This window comes from Phodopus roborovskii, unplaced genomic scaffold, assembly GCF_943737965.1.
Source record: "Phodopus roborovskii unplaced genomic scaffold, PHOROB, whole genome shotgun sequence".
Lineage (NCBI taxonomy): Eukaryota > Metazoa > Chordata > Mammalia > Rodentia > Cricetidae > Phodopus > Phodopus roborovskii.
In genome coordinates this window covers 394,690-414,278 of record NW_026125994.1, presented here as the reverse complement: position 1 = coordinate 414,278, position 19,589 = coordinate 394,690, and the positions used below count along the sequence as shown (strand labels likewise).

Below are 19,589 nucleotides of genomic sequence, written 5' to 3'. Positions count from 1 at the left end.
TTGCTTTTGGGGACAGAATTTATGGGGACATGTGTCCATTTTTCATTCTAAACTAGAATCTCAAAAACTATCCTTAAAAGCTTAGAGATTAATATGCCTTCTTATGATTAAAAAGAAATACCAGTTCAGTATTAACAGAGTAACAAGCAAGGCTCAAAGCATGCAATCAATTTTGAATTAAGGGTTTTTTTTGTGCTATGTCAGCTTTTCAACACTTCATCAAACCTTGAAATAAAATACAATACAAAGTTGTAATTCTCTTAAGTAAATCAATATATTACTCAAAAAACTCACTTGTTTATTAGTCTTATACATTTCCATGCATGAGAAAATTTGTATGTTAATGGAAAGGAGATTACCAAAAACAAAAAATACACACACTATGGTATGGAAAGGTTTGGGAAAGAGCATCACCTACTAAAGAAGTCATTATAAAAATATGATGTGAAGTAGATTGATTCTAAGATATATACATTTGCAAAAATGTTACATCACATTCATTCATCAAGTCAGGAATATTTATCCATAACAGAAGAGTGTATGATGCAATTTCTAAAATGCAAATGATTTAGAAGTATATTTCATGACTTTTAATTTCTTTTCTTGGCAACTTAATTTCATAATACTCTGTAACTAAGATCCTTGTCAGGTTACAGCATTTGGTCAAATGCCACCTTCCATTAAACTTCTCCAAGTTCTTCCTTTCTAAGGATGGCATCTTTTCTCAATGTACATTGATTTCCCTTGCTGTAATTTTAAGACTAATGTAAATGATACTCTTAACACAAACAATTGTTTGTATTCAATAAGTATTTTTTTAATAGTACAAAATATGAAGAAGCCATTTTGGTAACCAAATGGTAAAGGCACTTAATTTCAGTACTTTATCTCAATATGCTTTCTATTATGCTTGCTGCATCAGTCTTTAGTTTGACTGTCATTAATTATCATACACCATACTGAACAGTGTTACTTGAGGCACAATTAACCAAAGAAACTAAGCATCATGCCCCTCTGCTGGCAAAAGTTGCATTGTATCTGGAGACAACAAAAAATAGAGCTGTATCTCACACACTTTGAAGATATACTGTTCATATACAACCAGGAAAGAGATGATGGAGGTATTTTTCTCCTGTCCAGTCACTTATGATTAGGATCAGAAAGTAGGAAGTTTCTAATTTTGAGTACCAACAGTTCTATCAACCCTTAATCACAAGAGCAACATTTGGCTATAATGATCAGAAATATCTTTAAAGACAATCTTAGAAATATCAGGAAAAGTGGGCAGTTAAATGCAGAAAATCTTTCACTTGCTTGTTACAGAGATAGTTGTCAGACAACACAAAGCAAGTGTTCTAACAACTTTATTTTAAATAAATTACTTAGCTTAAAAATGCTTTTGTAACTATGGTCATGGCCATCACCATCACCACCACCAACACACACACACACACACACACACACACACACACAATTAGATTATAAATTCATCTTTAAGTTTGGGCACATTCTAATTATATGGATCGTTTTTCTTCCCCGTTCTCAACTTAGTCAAAACAGATAGCTCGAAGGAGCTAGATTCATTGTTTTAGTATTACTATTTCCATGGTGAAGTTTTTGATAGACTAAACACAGGGGGAAAAGCCAGGATTCTTCCCAACAGTCAAGAATCATACTTTGCTCAATGAAGCCTGTAAATGAGAAGATGAATAGTTTTTATTTGGGTTCTTCATGCTAAATAAAGGTCTAACATTTCATGAGATGATTGTTTCATGTACTATAGAATGTGACCCCACAGGTAACTTTATTCCCACCCAGCTCTTCATTAACTGCAGCATGCAGCACAGCTTTATTCACTAAACTTTGTAGTTTTCCAAAGTGTAGTCTTAATTATTATTTTTCAGAAAAACTACTTTTTAAAAATATAAATACAAATTATTCTATGCCAAATCACAATGGGTCTCTGTGTTCTCATTCTTCATCTTAGTAATATAGTATCCATTTTCCTATAATGAATTATATTTCTTACTATGTGAAACATGTTTCAAATTACTTCACATGTGTTTCAAAAAAAGAAATGGCTATGTTACATTTTAATTAACAAGTACAAAGTATAGAATGTTAAAGTCATGGGTCTTACCTAATAGTACCTAAATATTTTTTTAAATGCCTTGTCAACACAGCCTTTTTTCCTAGTTGTTTTTGTTTTTCATTTTCAAAATAGGGTTTCTCAGTATAGCTCAATATAGCTTTTAAAAAAGATACAGTGAATTTTTTTAAGTGACAGAAAATTTGTTTGGATGACAAATGCTATGGTACACAATGAAAAATGAGGAATATACAGTCTTTTTAAATTTTAATTTTAAAGAGAAAAACAACTCATTCATTTGAAAAGTGTTAAGAAAACAAAACAAACCCTTGGAATAAAAGCAAAGAAAGCTTACTTACTCTTCTGGGAATTTTATTGTACATATATAAAACTGAGATATTCTCTTTGAAATCTCAAATTGCACTTCAATTTAAAAGATGTTTCTTTTCATTTCTCCAGAAAAGTAATCAGGAGATTGACTTAGATTGTCATGTGAGCACAAAGTACTAGGGCAGTGGTCAACCTAGTAAAATCATTATCCATAGCATCATGACTATACTCACTGGAGACAAGTAACATTGGTATCTTTCTTATTGCAGACAAATATCTGAGTGACCACTCAATTTAGTTATCTAGGCAATAATATATTAAAATAAAATTTCTTAATACACTTTCACTTTTCTTAAAACTCAACTTTCAATCTTTAAAATACTTGTCATTAATGAAAGAAATATGAGAAATCAAATTGTTTGTCTTATTACTAGACAGAAATTTCATACTTTGATCAGATTTCATGGCTTAGTTGGTAAAGCACCCCCCCCCCAATTGCCTAAGTCTGAACTCCTGGAACCAAGTTGATGGAAATTGAGAACCAACTCCCTCATCTAACCACCATACAGGAATCATCCTGCACCACCACCATCCCCCATAAGTAAGTAAATGTAAATAAATTTTAAAATTCAGTCTGTCACATTTTATTAATAGTATTTTACTATGAGTTTTTCCTAAATGCTTTCAGCTTGCATCAAATACTATAAAACAATTATTATACTTCAGTAAATTGAATGTGTAAAGTCCCATTACAGATACTTACATCATAGTACTTTTTGATGCAATGTCTAATATCCATGGTCAATTTGTTGCTCAGCTGTACCATAAAGTTGAGTGGTGAAGCCTTACAATCAACATTACTGCACCGATACAAGCTGGGCTCCAAATCAATTCCCTATAGAAGCCAGGACAGACAAGTACACAAAAGGTTATTACCAGAAAGTATTTTATGCTTAAAACTTTCTTTTCTTTTCTTGGTGCACAATACTTTTAGAGGTGAGTTTTGAACTCTGCTTTATCCACTACTTAGGACTTAAAAGTACATGGCAAATACTCTTTTGTTATCATCACAATGGAGCACAAAGTCAAAGAGAAAACCATAAACTCATTACTTTACATTCCATGCAAGACAGGCTTTACGGATAAGGCCACTTCTCCAAAAATACCAGAGAAATCATGTTACCAAAAATAAACATTCTTCTAAAGACACTGATCAAAAAATTTTAATTTGCACTCATTCATTCCAAACTTGAAGATAAGGCAAGAGCCTTTATATGACATTAGTTTGCTATTACTGCACCAACTGAATTTTAGGCAGAAAAAACTAAATTTAAAAGCCTTGTACTACAAAAGCAATAAACCAATCTCATTTATCACCAGATTGGCAAATCTAAAGTTTCTGTGCTTGAAAAGAAGTGAAATGTATTTGTGGAAAGAAGGCTTCAGTAAGAGTATGAATTTGGACGAATAACTATTAGCAGTTGGAGAAACATTTTATTGTCATGATTTGTTTTAAACAAAAACAAAACAAATATAAGATATAGGAAAACAGTTGGGGTTTCTGGAGCATTTGTTTTCCTTCTGGGTACTTAAACATCTTGGTTGGTTTCCTGCTCCAATCTGGTGCATAACCCTACCCGACAAGCAAAGCAATTCCAGGTGGAAGAGATTTCAGAGCTTGACATCGGCTCTTCCACAGTTAGCCCATCTGCAAGTCGTCAAGCCTCCATGCAATTAACTATCTTATTTACAGCTGTAATGAAGCAAAACTCAAGGATTTAGCAAGTATTGCTGATATGTGTCTGCCTCTCTCTTCCTTGCACTTGCTTCCAAAAGCTGCTTTGTTTTGATTAAAAAAAAAAAAAAAAAAACCCGCAAACATCTGCTGTTTGTCCAAATTAACTTAAAATAATTACTTTTAATTTAGATAAAGGATCTATTTTCTTTTAGTTTCAAGGTTTCACAGAGTTCTGCTGCCTACTCATTTGCCAATGACTAGCACACTCATAACACTGAAGTGAAATCAAGTGAATTGGCCAAGTTTCAAGTTCTGATCCAAGGTCAATGATACATATTTTGGCAGTACTTCTTGACAGGAATGTCTCCTTGTGATTTTTTTTTTAAATTTCTGATATGGAAAGACCACAGAAAAGATAGTAAGAATACCTTTGAAAAAAAGGGAGGCAAGAGAAACATGTAAGGACAAAAACTTTCCCCACATGCTTAACTCTTGTTAAGAAAAAGGCCAAGAATTGCTCTATCTTAATAAGTGGGGGTTGGGAATAGGGAATACAAGTTACTAATTAAAGAGTTCCAATAAAAATATTTTGAGATAATTAGAAATTTTAAGAGAGTCTATTTTAAAACTATGGTCAAGCACTCTAGGAAGCCAAAAAACAATTATTAAAGCACATTGAATTAAGCATGTCTCAGCAGAAATGGAGTTCTGAAAGCAGAATTCATGTAGCAAAAATTATTTAAGACATAAGTGCAACATCTAGATTACCTTTATATACCCCAAAGTGTAGGGCATGACACTCTGCACTAGTTTCCAAACAAAATAAAAGACAGAAACAAAAAGGAATAACTAACCGAGCCTTCAAAGACATTATCATAAATATTTTCAGTTCCACATGTAGAACAAAGGCATTTGAATTTTTCACAATCCTTGTATTTCTCTTCATCAGTCAGCTGTGCTGGACCACCAAGAAGAGCATCAGTCTCTTCATCTTTATGATACTGATGAACTCTAAACTGAGTGGAGTCAAGTCCTATCAAGCAAATAAATAAATAAATAAATAAATAAATAAATAAATAAATAAATAAATAAATAAATAAATGAGTATTCATTCAAAATAAATAAAGTATCCCCAAAGGAAGAGGGGAGGGGAAGGAAGGGAACTGGGATTGACAGATTGGCATGTAAAACAAGATTGTAATATAAGTAAAAAAATTATTTAAAAAAAAACCCAAAGTAAATTCTCACAAATTGTTTTTCAAGTTCTATACACAGAGATAAAAACATTTTAACTCAAGATCATGTGGACAAATGGCTTCTCATTTTATAAGAGATTATGAATCAAACAAGTAACAATAAAATGTAGAAACATGTCACTGAACATACAGGCTCTAAAGCATTTCATAGGATGCTTTTTTTTTCAAATTACACTAAAAACTCAAATAATTATGCTATTATTAAGAAATATTCAAAGTGCAATCATTTAAAAAGGAAAACAGAACAAAATCCCCATTAAAAATATAGGTTCACTGCCATTATGACTTCTTCAAATGCAGACACAACTGCAAACCTCGATATCAATGCAGTGGTCCATTTCCTCTTGGCTCAATAGTTAACAATGTGTATGTTGAAGTCTAATTTAGGGGTTATAAATTACAAGCAGTATTTGGACAAAGTGCAACATCGTTATTGTATGTTTGGAATTCATAAACTTAAAACATGTACAAAAAGATGGATCTAAACATTCCACAGTTCTACACACCCACAATAGCTTTGAAACCAAATGTAATTTCTATATTTCATTTGAAACAACATAATAAATAAATCAATGCATGTATTACACTGTTTCCATAAACAAAAATAATTAAAACATTTTTATCAATTTAATTTTCCCCTGTTCAAAGTCTATCTGTCAACTTTTACTACTTGGATTTATATTTAAAATTCAAACTCCCATATTCTCTTTGGTCACTCACATGTGACACACAGTAAAATTCTTGAGGAAAATGCTTTCAGAGTAGCAAGGTGGCAAACAAAGAATAGGTGACTGCCAGTCTCAGTTTTCTTACCCACAGAATGGAAGTGTCACCATCCACAGTTTTAAACTTCATATGAGATAATAAAAGAGTAAGCCAGGTTTAACTGTGCTCACTACAAACACTAAATAATTTGTGCTTGAATACAACACAAAATAGCAAATGGACACACCATCCAGACTATATTCACGTGAAACAAACACTTATGATACACATGAAGTGAATAACCATGATTCATAGAAATTAAAAGTATTTCCTAATATGTAGCATAAGAAAAATTTTAAAATATTTTTCTCAGAACAATCCACAGATTAAGCGATATGTTACTGTGAAATATGGCACTCACCCCATGTCAAGACTAACATTTGTAGTTTATAAATAATGTGCCTCTTAGAAAAATAATAGATAAGCAGAATATGGATAATACATACCCTCATTTAAAGAGGGCAAAGAATCTGAATGTAAGAAACCACATTCATAAGTGAGGTTGTTTGTTCTCTATAGAAACACATTAATTCACCTAATTCATTAATCTCTCGTTGAGAATACAAGAGTATATTCACAGAATGTGTTGATTAATCTGTAGTTATGAGAAAGCAGCTTTAACTTTTTCTGACTATAATTACTAATCAATTTCCAATGCTACTTTCAACTTTAAAGTGGGGGGGGGGTGGGAAATAGTTTTCTAAAAGGCAAGATTCTTACACACTCCCAAAACAAAGGAACAAAACCATAGTAGTACATATACATAATTAACAAGGGACTGTTTCCCAACCCTCCTCTATCAGTCCAGTTTCACTTGGCACACCCGAGCAAAATGGGAGCTAGCCAGCCTGCTCACCCACCCACTCACCCTTCCACCCGATGTATTAACCAAAAATGGACGTGGCCTATATTGCTACTTACAGAGGAACACTCAGCAAATGTCTGACCATGAGGGGGAAAAAATCAGGTGTTATACAATATCTACTCTAAATGTTGACTTCCACAAGTGACTGTAATCTTCCTATGGCAGTAATTACTTCAGATTTATTCTTGAGCTGAACTGTTTCAGAGAAAGAAGCTTCAATCTTATATTCACTAAGCCATGGTTCTTAGTAGTTTTTAAAAACACAAAAGGAAGATATTAAGTATTAAGCATACAACAGTCTTTGTACATGCTACTTCAACACAAAAACATCATCAAGCAAGTGGTTTTCTTGGAAGGAGAATTATACATGTAACCGGCAAACTGAAGAGGGCTTACTTACATTTTTAAAGTAGACATACTATGCCATGTTTTAAAAAAAGAAAAATGGATCAAAAATCCTTTTAGAAGCTTGAAGACCCAGGGTACAGTAAGTGCCAAACTTATTTAACACACGAAGTAATTTAACCAAATTCTCATAGAATATTTCAAAGTTTTAGTCAACTTGAAAGTTTTACTGCTTATACCAGAACTTATTCAAGCTGGCCTCAAACATGAAAAAAAAAAAAAGTATCTGGTGCTGCCACCTAGAGGTGGAGACTGAATTTTAAGACTGCAAAATAGACCTACAGCATAAAACTCCCTTTGTGTGACAACCCAAAATTAAAAGCTGTCAGAAATGCAGTTAAAGCACAATCTTTACCATCACACTTGCCCGGCCTGCATATATGTTCTGTAATTAATATTAAACTGCTCACAGTGTGTAACCATATGAAAGCTCAGCAAGGAATGTAAAACTGAATTCCAAATCCCTTACCTCTTCTACCGACAGCTTTCTCTGAACAATTGGTTTGGAGAAACAAACTTTAAGCCCTGTTTGAAAAGAGAAACTTCCACTTCTACTAGACTGCTTTTAGGTGACTTGAACCATTTGGGCAGGAAGAAAATAAAGGAAGGAGTAACCTGAGTGGGCTTTGGAAAACCAGTTATCTGGCAGAACAGCTGTGATTTCCCCACAATAACCAGAGATGATGTGATGTATGCTTTAATTCAATCCTGCAACTTGTAGTGATCAAGTCACTTGTGCTGAGATGGGAGGGACAGAAGAGGTAGTAGAATGAAATTAAAATACTGTCATTTATAATTAGAAAATTTCTAGGATCTCACATTATTTTGGCAACAGGATCAAAGCTATCAGTTTCAAAGGCATATTTATAGAAAGTCGCATCACAGGCACTGGGGTGGGTGAGTCTAGCAGTATATTTTTACTTAGTATCACTAGTCTTAAACACACAATATAACATTTGACATATAATTATTTTCTACTATCATCTTTTTTAAAGCATTGTAGACTACTCCTATTCTTCGAATGTTCATTTATACCCTTCTTAAATATTTAAATTGTTTATAATTCAAGTCATATGTTTATGAGAAGCATCAAAACATATTTGTTCAAATATTTCTCTTTTCTTCCAAAAAAAAAAAAAAAAAAACCCCAAGGTCTCAATACAACTGAAAATAAACAAAGTAAAGCCGGTTAATTCCATGCTTTCAATCACATGGGAAAAGGGAAAATCTATACAGATGAAATTCCAAGTGAGAAAAGGAAGTAACTGGTACCCACAAGCAGTTGTTTGTAATAAGAGTCGGTCCAGATACTAGGGAAGCCAAATAATAGACTTGTTATTGCCATTCTTTAATGAAAATTTATCTTAAGTATGTCACTTTTCATTTGCATAAATGTAGACTTATAATTATGTGGACTGCCTAGAAAACAACATATAAAATGTGAATCCAGTATTAAAGAAAAATAATGAAAATTTAAAGGGACAATGCTATCTCTATAAACAGCTGTGAATAAAACACTGCCCAGTTTTATTCATAATAGTCCCAGATGAAATATTGGTTACTGGATATTAACAGCAGAATAATCTACCAGTAATACTACTCAGCAATGAAAAAGAGTGGATACCAATACAAACAACATGACAGAGTTCAAAACTATTACATGAAGTCAAACTGAACATAACAAGTACATACTGCAGAAAACCATTTACATACAATTATAAACTAGGGAAAATTCATCTATGGTGAAGAAATCAGATGAGTGTTACTGTTCTAGGAGTGTTGACTGGGAAAGGGAAGAAAGAAGTAGTCTGAAGTGATGGAAGTGTTCTAAAAGACTTTACAGCATTTTATGATAAAATATGTAAATCCTATTTATTTAAAAAAAAATGTGGAGATGTTCACAGTCTATGTTTCCAAGGGTACCATATTTAGAACATAAAAGAAATGCCTGCAAATCAATGAGATAAATACAAATCAACAGAGGAGATGTTTTGCTGACCAAGAAACTTGTTTCATCAAAGGCAAAGTTAAAACCACAATGTTAGGTATGTCACTACATAAAATGAAGAAAGAAAATAGCATGTTGGTAAGAATACAGTTTATAGGGTTGTTTAGAAAATTTGAAGCAACCAGTGAAGCTGAACTGGCATGTTTACAACAGCCTAGAGTAGTACTAAGTACAAATCCAACAGAAATAAGTGATTATGTGTAACTGAAGATATGTACAAGAATTCTTCAAACAGTGCTATTCATAATAGCCAAAAGTGGGACCACCCCATGAACATACATACAGGGGGTATTAATACAGTGTGTTGTGGGTGTACTCATACACTGCAACATTATGTAAAAATTACTGAAAGTACAATTACACAGATGAATCTCAAAAACATAATAAAGTGGAAGTAGCCAGACACAAATAATGAAGGCACAATTCATATAATGTTCCCAAATAAGAAAATTTTTTTCTGTGTTAGAAGCCATAATACCAATTTTCTGGTGATGGAAGATTGTCTCTAGGAGACAGAAGAATGCTTCCCGGGATAAAGTAATATATTGTCTCATGAACTCAGTTCAGACTACACAGCTGTGTATTGATGTAAAAATTTAACAAGCTATTCGGTTAGTTTTTGTTCTGTTTTCTGTGTGCATGTAAAACTTCAAGAAATTTTACACTTAGGAGGTGAGAAAGGGGAATACTAATTATTTCCTATGATAAACCTATAGCTTGTTTCAAAGTCATGACTAGATATGAAGTATTTTTAGAAATAGATACAAAACATGATCTGGGAAGTAGTATTAGCAAAACATAAAAGAGACTGAAGTAATTATAAATAAGGTAAGTCTTTAATCCAACTAATAATTTACAGGAAATATATGGGATAGAGAAACATATTTAACGATACCACATCAATGAAATGAGGAAACCCTAGAGCCACAAAAAATTCTACAGCGTAAAATCCTCAGTTTCTTTCATAAACAGTGAAAATAAAACAATGAGGAAAAAGAACTTTAACTATCATATGGACCTAGACTGGCTTCGAATTCAAATACTGAGCTTTACAAAACAAAGCACATTCACAGGTTGATCTGGGAAATGTGGAATAAAATAAAGTAATGGAGTTGTGTGTTCTCTCTCTCCGTGTAATGAGATAATACATACTGTGGTCATGCTAAAAGAGAAAATATCATCTCTAAATGCAAAATAAAACACTTATAGATGAAACAATAGCATTCACATCATGGTAATTGGAAGAGGTTAAAAAAAAAATAGCAAACCGGAGTTGATGAACAATGAAGGTGAGTGATGACTACCTGAAGGCTTAATTATATAATTCTATTACCATGCATATTAAATGTTTCCATAAGTTTTAAGATGCTATTAAGTCCAATTTAAAAACTAAACAACTAACTGAACAAACTTCAGACAACCAGTATCCAACACTAGAAAAGCTACTCCATAATCAAAATGCAGAATTTCTACAAATTTAAAAGATGCAACAGCTAGGGCTAGAGACATATCATGAAGCATTCCATAGTTCTGTCCATACTCACCAGAAATCTGGTATTATACAAAGACTGGATTCTTTAGAGTATCTCAAAAGATTTCCATTCACAGCACTCAAATGGTGGCTTACAACCATTTAATTCTCCTGTTCTAGGGATCTGATACCCTTTTCTACAGATACCATTTGTGCACACATGCGTGCGTGCACACACACACACACACACACACACACACACACACACACACACACTACACATAAAGTAGAATCAAATCTTTATTTTCAATATTAAAAGAAGTAACATAAATCTTTTGGTACTGTTTTGGAAAAGATAGCTCACAAAATCTCGACAGCAACAAATCCCTAACGGGTAACATTCATGACTTCAACCCAAAATGTTTTTAGACTTGATGCCACGCCTGAGTATGAATTTTAAACTAATGAAATATGCACAGATTGAGTATGCCTTATCTGAAACACTTGGGACCAGAAGTGGTTCAGAGTACAGATCTAAAATTTTATCATATTTGCATATACATCACAAGATTTCTTGGAGACAGGACCACAGTCTTTAAGCACAAAATTCTTTTATTTTTCATATACTTCTTCTATACCTAGCCTGCCCCTAATTTTATTTATTATTTTCACTTTACCTGAGTTTTGACTATCACATGAGACCACATGATCTGTCACATGAGAGCAGTTGTGGTACTTTCTATCCCCTATCGTCAGATTTTTTTTTTTTTTTTTTTTTTTTTTTTTGTAAAATCCAAGGAAAAGAGCAGTCAAGGAACTAATAAATCATTTAAAGTAGGTGGTTAGGAATCATCATGCCAGTTAATGAAGCATTTCAATTAGAGATGCTCAATCTATACACTAGCCCAGAAAAACCCTTACAAGTACCTTTATTCCTTCATGTAAACAAGGAAAGAATACTTCATGCTGAATAAAATTTGCAAGACAGAATGTCATAAATTAAATAACAGACCAATGATTGATTACTTTCCTCACAAAAAGCCCTCTGTCTTTCCAATACATTACTATCTGGAGTAAAGGAAGGCAAGCAGGATTCACGGCTTCTATTCTAATAACTTAGATTTTAATAAGCTAGTAATTGTTTAACTGCTTCCTTTTTCTGATTTTTGTACAAACTTTGGTATTTTTAACAATAAAATAACCTTCAGCATTTGATAGAAAAGAGAAACCAACAATCTACCACTTTAACCTTCCCTGTCTTATTTCTACATATATATTTAATATAGCTTAGGTACCTTAGTATGATGCATTTAGTTTTCTCATTTACTATGTTTTATCCCTTTTTCTATTAGCAACTTTTTTATAGTGCTGACAGCAAATCTATGACCTCTTACATGATAAGCAAATAGTCTATCACAGAGCTATACCCACAACCCTATGTTTTGCTTTGTTTACAGTTTATTCTATTTCTTTAAAATAGGGTCTATGGTGGTTTGAGTAAGAATGGTCCCCACAGGCTCACATATTTGAATACTTGGTCCCCAGTTAGTGAAACTACTTGAGAAGGTTAGCAAGGTTAGCCTTGGGGTTTCATAAGAGTTACACCATTATCAGTATGTTCTCTGCCTCCTGCTTGTGGATCAAGACTTGAGTTCTCAGCCTCTGCTCTAGCTACCTACCACCATGCCTTTGTTCTGCCATCATAGACTCTAGCCCTTTCAAACCACAAGCCCAATTAAACTCTTTTAGAAATTGCCTTGGTCATGGTGTTTTATCACAGCAATGGAAAAGTAACCAAGACAGGGTCTTACTATGTATAACCCAGGCTGGATTTAAACATATGGTTCTCCTGCTTTAGCTTTCAGAGTGGTAGGATTACAGATGTAATGAGCACAAGCAACACAGTTTTAAATATTTGAGGTATGCTTAATTTAAATGATCTTTTTAAAGAAATAGGTACAATGTGAACAATTAATAAATCTTCGTTTTTCTTCAGAAGTTCTAAATGTTAACAAAGCTGGAATTGAGTTCCTACTGCATTGGTTTTCTAAACTGTTCTGTTCTGGTTCAAAGTTCTTAGAAGCTTCACTGCTTACATTATATAGTATACAGTATACAGAACAGCATCAGTACTGGCTACCACTGTTATGAGTTTTTGAGAGGAAACATCTTATAGCACTGATATGCAAGCTATGCAACTGATATCCTTATAGAGGTACACCATCAATTCCCTCAAAGTTTTCAGAGAGTAGTTAGTAGAGGTGTGGAGGTAGTAGCTGAGATATCATGGGTTAGACCCGTGGAGGTATTGGCACACAGCCCACACTAATAATGCCCTAAATATCTCAAGATTCATAAATTCTTCCATGAAGACCTCAGGTAGGTGTGTTCTTCACTTTGCATAATTTTGATAACCTTTTATTTTACATCTTTTGGAAGCAGGCTCTGATGTATACTAGACATCCTTACAACAGTGAAATCAACCAATCACTTGGCCTGAACTAATTAAAAGAATCCATAACTCTACCTCACCTTTGTATCCTTCACAAAGGATACATGATGCTGGGTACAACAGGCCTGACATTTATTCAATGAATACAAACGCAGATTAGACAGAGAACAGGAGTTACTGGATAATGAACTTAGGACAGAAAAAGAGAGAAAAAGAAAAACCAACAGTCTGGAGAACAAAAGCTAAGAGTTCCAAGTTTTAGTGACCATGTTTCCCATAGGGCTATTGTATAAGAGGAGTAATACTATATTTTTTTCCTATTCACAGATGAACAAAAAAGTAAAATTTTATTTTATTTAAGTCCAATAGCAATAATCTTGCATGGGTTTCAGAAAAATGATACACATTTTATAGTGGGATAATGAGAACCATTAGTTATTAGAAAGAACAAATCATTTTCTTTCAATTCAACAGACTTATCCACTCACCCATTATTTAGACTATCCTCTTTCTCCTTTTTCATTAAAATAGCCTTCCCATACAGAACACCTGGCCATGCAACATGCCACCAGACAGACTTCAGGAGGCATCTTGTGATGGGAGAGAAATAGAAAATTTCCAAAGTGAAGCCACGGGATAAAACCAACACTTGATGCTTAGCTTTCATTTCAAGGAAAGTAGCATAAAGGCAATAGAAAAAGAAAAAGGTAGTTGAAAAATATACTTGCTCTCGACAAAAGAGACTTAAAAATAAAAAAAATCATGAACTTAATAATTTTCTTAAATGAAATTATACCATTATTCCTGATTTCTTTGTACTAACTAGAAGGGCAAAGTATCAAACTTCACTAAAGTTTCAACACTGTTATACATTTCATTAATCAAAGATAAAAACTACATTAAAAGCAAGAGAATTATTTTATGTCTGTGATTAGGCTGTTGGAGGGCTTATATTTCATGTATACATTTGTACACTTCAACTTATTTAACAGTGTCGGTTCACTAACTGCAGTTTTTTTTTTTTACATAAAGAAAATAGATTTAGAATTTTGAAAATTACAGTAATTTTATGCCTACAGCTTGCACCTCTTAGGAACCCCATAACCCCTAACACTCCCACTATTTCCACATCTCCTCCCTACCCCTCACTAAAACCACAAACTACAAGAGAACTGGTAATGGGGGGCTCAAAACCCAAGTGAAAAGCCACCTTAATTTTTCATGTGGAATGGAGAAATAAAGGGTACCAATGAAAACACAGTTACCTAAGAGAGCAGAAGCAAATGCCTACTGAGACCTGCATAGTACATTCTAATATTTCCCTTGGCTCTTCATGGTTGATACTTATTAATGCAGAACCCCACATGAAGAAAAAGGGAATAATAAAGGGCTCAACGATATATTATTGGTAGAGCTAGTAATGGAGAAGATGAGAGGGGAGGAGACACAGGAGAGAAGGGTGGCTATATAACTGGCAACAACTTTACACATTATTGGTATTAAAAAAACATTATCAAGAAGCCAAAAGAGGAAAGTTGTTGAAATGAGAGAATAGCAGCACTTTCTCCATGGCTCAAAATGCAGACCTTCCACTTGCTTCAATAAGCTATATGGCATGTAGAAATAATGGATACAATCATGAGGCGTGTCTAAGACAGATAGATATCCTCTATGATTCAAATCAGTCAATAATATGAACTCTCCAAAGATGGAACTCAATAATCTGCTAGGAGGGCTTTGCAAATAATTTACTTAATCTGGATTTATAAGTTGCCATAGTAATGATAATGTATATTTAAATAAACAAATAATAGGGAGTAAAGCTGTCATAAAATAAAAGGTTAAAAAAAAACATCTAACCACTACAGAGGCTTGAGGTCCATGGTAGAGTGTACACTTAGCATAGCCAAGGCCCTGAATTTGAAATCCAGAAATTCAGAAAACAAATCTGCTCCTTATGATCTTAATTATGACAGTGAGAATGAAAAAGTTCAGTTCCTTCTCAGTATAACAAGTCTTGACATACCAAACCAGTCTCAGACCTATCCACACAGGAAGGTTCATGACCATTTACTGTCCTGCTATTATGATAGAACTCAATACTCTGCACTTCCTTCAATTAAATAATATTCATTCATTTTTATTATTTTATTTATTTACATTCCAGGGGGCAGTTTCATCCTCCCTTCCTCCTAGTCCCTCTCCCCCTGACTATCCTCTGTTCCCACCCCTCCAATCGATTTCTCCTCCTGTTTCTATTGAGGAAAGGGCAGGTCTTCCATGGATATCAACAAAACATGGCATAGCAAGTTGCAGTAAGAATGAGAACCTTCAGATATATTAAGGTTGGGCAAGGCAACCACCCTAGTATGAGGAGTGGGTCTCAAAAGCCAGTAAAAGAGTCAGAGATAGCCCCTGTTCCTACTGCTAGAATTACCAGAAGAGGACCCAGCCACACAACTGTAACAGATGTAGAGAGGGCCTAGGTGAGTCCCATGCAGGCTCTCTGGTTGACAGTTCAGTCTCTGTGAGCCCCCATTAGCTCAGATTAGTTGATTCTATGAGTTTTCTTATGTTTTTTTTGACCTCTCTGGCTCCTACAATCCCCCCACCACTTCTGCAGGATCCCCAAAGCTCTCACTAATGTTTGGCTGTGGGTCTCTACATCTATTTCCATCAGTTGCTGGATAGAGACATTCTGATAAAAATTGGACTAGACACCAATCTGGTAACAGGAGAGTACAAAGTGGCTGTGGAAATCAATAGGGTGGTTTTTCAGAAAACTGTGAATTAATGTACCACAAACCCCAGCTATATACAACTCTCGGGCATATACACAAAGGATGCTCAATCATTCCATACCACAGAACACTTGCTCTACTATGTTCCTAGTAGCTTTATTCATAATAGCTAGAACCTGGAAACAACCTAGATGTTCCACAACCAAAGAACAAATAAAGAAAATGTGTTACATTTATACAATGGAGTCTTACAGAGCTGTTAAACATAGGGACACCAGGAAATTTGAAGACAAATGGATGGAACTAGAAGAAATCATCTTGAATGAGGTAACACAGACCAAGAAAGACAAGCATGCTATGTACTCACTCATAAGTGGATATTAGATGTAAAGCAAAGGATACTCATGCACAATCCACAGAACCAGAGAGGCTAGGTAATAAGGAGGGTTCAGGGAGGGGGATCATCCAGATCTCCTTGGGAAGGAGAAATAGAAGAGATTTAGTGAGTGAACCATGGGCAGGTGGGGATGGAAACGTAAGAAATCAGATTGTAGGGGATGGAGGGAGAGAGTACTAAAAGAGAATATTGAAAAGGGGTCCATTTCAGGTTCAGGTTAAAAACATGATGCAAAGGAATCTACACAAATGACCCCAGCTAAGTTTCCTAGCAATAGCGGATATGTAGCCTAAAATTGTATTCATTCTTAAGATGGGGCTTTTCCATGTGCCCGCCATTTCAGTTCCTGGCCACTGGAAAACTCAAAACAAAACAAAACAAATCCCAACAGGATAGTTTGCCATTGGAGCAGCAGGTTACTTATTAAACAACAAATGGAAAACTGGAAGGACTGATTAAAAAACTAGATTTGCTATGAGGGTACAGTGGGAAATGTGGAGGCACAAAGTGAAATGGAGAGGGCATGAAGGTTATGTTCACACCGCCTCACTTCTGGTAAAGAACATCTTTCACAGCCTTTCGAGCTATGCTATTTATTGCTAAGAAGCAAATTTCGCATAGTGGTCAGGAGTAGAAGCTTCATGTCATATAGACTTTAGTTAAAAAAAAAATCTCAGTACAGCCTCATGCACACTCATTATATGATAAAACTATCAGATACTTCACATAAGCTTCCTGCTCTATAAAATGGAGCTGCAATACACCTATGTGAAGCTGTCACTGTGACTGAATAAGATATGGTAAGTAGTTATCACAGCAAACAGAGTAAGCACTCAATGTAGAACAGAAAAAAAAAATGAAGCTAAAAAAGCATGCATTTATAGTCTCCTCCTCCCAGCTGAGGATTTATAAACATCATCAAATACAACTCAACATGGAGAATACATTATATGATTATTTTTGTAGCAGAATTTTATCTTCCTAATTATGTTTTGCTTAGGCAAATGTCAAAAATGAGTTTCCACTTCCAGATCAGACACTGATGGGATAGTTGGGATGGGGGTAGAGGGGTTGATCTCAGAAATACACTCAACAGGGGCAGGATGGAATAATATGTGATTTGTTGATGAGCTTTGGAAAATCCAATGACATGCCACAAAGACATACTGAGTACTATCTAGGCATAAATTCTGTGGACTGAAAGAAGATGGACATATTTACAAGGAACCCTGAAAGTAGGGTGGCAGGTGGCTATAGCACCATGTGCTGAGCACTCTCTCTGCCTCAAGCTCTGTGCTGAGCATAACACATCTTATTTCTCTCAGAGCAATTATATTCTATCACTCACAAAATAAATCAACGCACAGAACAAGATTCAGAAGCATGTTATATCAAAACCAACATTTAAACCAGGTCCCAGTGGTGCCAACATCCTGTGACACTCCAGCTAGACGTTTTAGTTTAAGTGGGGGACAACTTGCAACAAGCAGAGAGAAAATGAGGAACACATCATTTAAAGAATGCACAGAGTAGGGAGAATGTACATGGTAGGAGTGAGGTTAATACAGGTTGCAATTTAAAAACTAATCTGAAACTGTCAGAGCTAAAGCCTATGAAATGTCAATAGCATTAGTTACTTGGTTTTATGGAGAATGGAGTAATATCTAAAGACTTTATTGAGGACTATATTAAAAATATTCAGCTTTGCTTATGACAGAACAGAGCAGGGACCTTAAAAGCAAAGTAACTATGTTCTGGTCGCCTAAAAGTGTAATGAGGGACATTAAAAAAAAAAAAACATTTTTAAGCAAAGATGGAAATAATAATAACATAGCAAAGGAGTGAAATTGCAAAAAAAAAAAAAATCAAAGAAACATTGAAGTCTCAAGGTTAGTGGCTGCCTCCTGGGATGATGACAAATTAGGAAACAGCCAATTTTTAGAGAAAAACAGTGAGTCTTATTTTAGAAGAATTTAAAGCAAAAAAACTAAATGTTACAAAGTCACATTTTCTCATTTTATAACAAAATACATTTAGACAGACAAGATGAGTAAAAAAAAAAAAGCAAAAGCAAAATACCATTAACCTCCTTATTAATGAAAGGTCACTAATTAGACCTTTAACAATTTAAGCCCATAGACATATTGATACCTAAAATTCTTTCCTCCCTCTGCACTCATTTAGTATCACCAATAGAGCAAGCAGACTTACAAAGATTGACATTTGTATGTGGAGTTCACATTCTGATGGGAGATAGGAACTAAATAACTATAAAAAGCAATAAACAAATAACAGACGATGCTAAATCTACAAGCAGGGATCCTAATAGTTACAAGAGGACTATGCATCTCACAACTACCTTATGATGGTTTCCATGTGTTTGAGTCACTTACCTAGCCACAATGCAATGAGTACAGCATCAATTCCATCGATTGGCTCACAGATCCGGGCCACAACAGGGTGGATCTGCTGGGCCAAGTAGTATTGGGTGTCGATGGTTAAATTGTCCTGTTTCTGCAGCTGCTCAGGTGCATAGGCCCTCTGAGTTGCAGTGAGGTTTGACCCATCCTAATAGAAGAGAGAGTAAAGTTGTGAGCAAGCAACTCAATAATCACACATTACACTCACTTAATCAAATAAATGGACAACAGTTTAAATTTTATGTGCTCAGTTCCAAACACCAAGAAGCATTGTCCTATTGAAAATCTCACATGTATAAGACCAAGAACTTCTTGGCCTTAATTGTCGGAGAATATATAAGTTTGTTGTGTTTCTTACTGTCAGGATATGAAACCAGTAAGTAAGATAACACTAGCTAGATTATATAATTCTACTTGCCAAGACATAAAAAACACACTGAAAGACTGGTGTCAATTAGTCTACTGAAAAAGGCTTTTAAAGGCACAATAATAAAAAAAGAAATAACACTTCTTCATTCTGTTAATACAACAACTTCTATGTACAATTCCAGCCATAGAAGCATGCTGGTACCCATCCTTGCCCCAAATGAACAAGTGGAAAGCTAAGGAACTAAACCCAAGTAGAACAAGACATAAAAGACATAAGACAGAG

General features: G+C 34.5%; 1 protein-coding gene across 1 annotated transcript in view; it reads right to left on the bottom strand.

Annotated features, from left to right (window-relative positions):
• Positions 1 to 3,107: 3,107 nt before the first annotated feature.
• Pola1 (DNA polymerase alpha 1, catalytic subunit) overlaps positions 3,108 to 19,589 on the bottom strand; it is a 151,957-nt gene continuing 135,475 nt past the window's right edge. Inside the window, exons 32-34 of the mRNA XM_051179271.1 lie at positions 18,911 to 19,085; positions 5,012 to 5,190; positions 3,108 to 3,314 (exon numbers count right to left, since the gene is read on the bottom strand). Coding sequence (XP_051035228.1) covers positions 3,135 to 3,314; positions 5,012 to 5,190; positions 18,911 to 19,085 — 534 coding nt within the window. The 3' untranslated portion in view covers positions 3,108 to 3,134. The remainder of the gene's footprint in view (positions 3,315 to 5,011; positions 5,191 to 18,910; positions 19,086 to 19,589) is intronic.